The 2,301-nt window shown below is 37.1% G+C and overlaps 1 protein-coding gene across 1 annotated transcript; it reads right to left on the bottom strand.

Annotated features, from left to right (window-relative positions):
* Positions 1-1,633: 1,633 nt before the first annotated feature.
* On the bottom strand, positions 1,634-2,056 carry LOC132757602 (uncharacterized). Its single transcript, XM_060748924.1, has one exon. It carries the CDS (start codon positions 2,054-2,056, stop codon positions 1,634-1,636), a length of 423 nt encoding a protein of 140 aa, XP_060604907.1.
* Between the last annotated feature and the right edge of the window lie 245 nt (positions 2,057-2,301).

The raw sequence follows: 2,301 nt of genomic DNA, 5'->3' as shown, positions 1-2,301 counted from the left end.
GAATCAAAAAGAGCTAGTTTAGCTTTAATATCCAAGTTCGCTCTATAAAACAATTGTAAAAGTGAATTATAAGCCTTGAGAGCTTGATCTGATAAAATTTTAACAGAATTTTCCAAATTACCTGTATAAGTTTAATTAACACCAAGATAAACAATTTTATCAACAACTTCTACAATTCATCATTTATTGACCAAACATAATTACACGCTTGTTTTCTTTTCTCAAAAATACAAATTTTTGTCCTTTTTACATTAATCTTAAGACCCCATTTTGTAGCATAATTGTGAACCATGTTTAGTTGTGATTGAAGACTATCAGGACTTGTAAAAAGAGCTACATCATCAGCAAAAGTAACATATACATACTCAACATATCTAATTCTTTTTACAGTTCCTTATAGTACCCATGAGGAGGTCTTACGTTAATAATTATCAATAGGAAAACATTTTTCGTAAAGGTGATACTATAGATTAATTAGGGTTCCTAATTACTGAAAAAAGCCTTTCTAAAAGCCAAACTTTAGTTCATAACTCGTAAACCGTACGGTATTTTTTTTTGTTTAAATTTTGCATACAGGTGACCTTTAAGGCATATGACTGACATATGTTGTCAATTCTTTCCAGTTCCTTAAAGTATCCTTAAGGATTGTCATACAATAATATAGACATATAAGCGAAATGGAAATTTTATGATACAAATTGAACTTGACATGATCTTAGGTAATTATTATAGAAACATTTTAGAAAATATGGAGAATTCAATAAAACATTTTGTTTTCAATTTTAGTAAAGACACAGAAAATTCTTAAAATATAAGTCATTTTCAAAAGAAAAATGCATATATTCAGGTAAAGAAAAAACGAAATGTAAGAAGAAAAAGAGCCATGCTTACCATGATTTTTGTATTTCATGCATTTGCCCTTCAATTACGCATTTTTTGCACTCCGTAGGGTGAGCTTATATTCGGTGCTTTGTCCGTCCGTCTGATCATCCGTCCGTACTTCCGCTTTTCTTGTCCGGGACAACAAGAGGTATCAAGATGAAACTTTATAGGTTTATAGATCTCATTGGGTAGATGTGCATTGCACAAGAACTGTAACTCTGCCTTGCCTAATTTTGGAGCTATTACCTTTTGTTCATTTTTATACTTTGAACTTTGTCGGTGACATAACTCTAAAACTACATGTATAAGAGATGTCAACATGAAACTTTGTAGGTAGATAGATCTAATTGGGTAGATGTGCAGCAGTGCCTTGTCTAATTTTGGAGTTATTTCTCCTTGTTCATTTTTATACTTTGAACTTTGTCCGGGACAATAAACTGCTAAACGTAGACGTATCTGTCACTGGATGTTTCGCCCTTTATCTCGGAACATCCTCTAGATGGTGGGGCATGTAGTGTTGATCAGGTACTACCTCGTTTACGATGGCTTCCAGGTTGGTTCATTGCGTCTTAGCCAGAGCCAACTAGACGCTCTCTCTGCAGCCTTGCCAAGAGCATGTGCTGCGGTTTTCCGGGCTCCTCCTCCAAACTGATTCTGATGGAAAGCCTCTGCAACCAACTTCTACTGGGGAAAACCCATGTCTTCCACCCTCTATCTCTACAGGCGTCCAACAAGTCTTGGTATTTTCCTTCTAAATCACATACGACTCTTCTACTCTCTCTTCCCAAGGGACAGTGAGTTCTACCATCACCTTCAACTTCGGAGACTTTGCCAACATAACTATGTCTGGCCGGAGGGATGTGTGAGTCACTTCCTCTGGGACCTTAGTCTTCTTCCCAAGGTCACCCAACATTTCCCAGTTCTTGGAATCATATAAAACGCCAGTACTTGTTGGTTGTGCAGATTTCCTCCTTAGCCCTTCTTCAACATGCTGCTTTAGTCTTTCTTGGCATTTGATGTCCTTGAGTGTGGAATCAAACCACTTTCCCAAACACTTTACTGGGTTGTTGACTAACGAAGGAATCTCCTCTTTCCGTATAGTTAGCTTGAACCTGTATATTACCTTCCCCTTTCTCACTACCAAACATTTTGACTTTTCTGGCTTAAACAACATCTTTGCCCATGAAACTGTTTTGTTAAGTTCTTGTAGAATCCATCTGGCCTGATATGGGTTTCTGTGGTGATAGTCATGCCATCCATTAATCCCCTATTGGATTGGAGGCGAATCTCAGTATTTGTTTGTGGACCTCTTGATTCCCTCTCTGCTGCTTGGATGATCATGTTCATACTCATAACGAGATGGTGCATCCTGTAACAATGCCATTCTTCAGTGAAACCCAATCTGTAGTGAATCTTCTG

This window comes from Ruditapes philippinarum, unplaced genomic scaffold, assembly GCF_026571515.1.
Source record: "Ruditapes philippinarum isolate M1 unplaced genomic scaffold, ASM2657151v2 ctg2174_1_1_1_1, whole genome shotgun sequence".
Lineage (NCBI taxonomy): Eukaryota > Metazoa > Mollusca > Bivalvia > Venerida > Veneridae > Ruditapes > Ruditapes philippinarum.
This window is presented reverse-complemented; position numbering and strand designations above follow the sequence as displayed.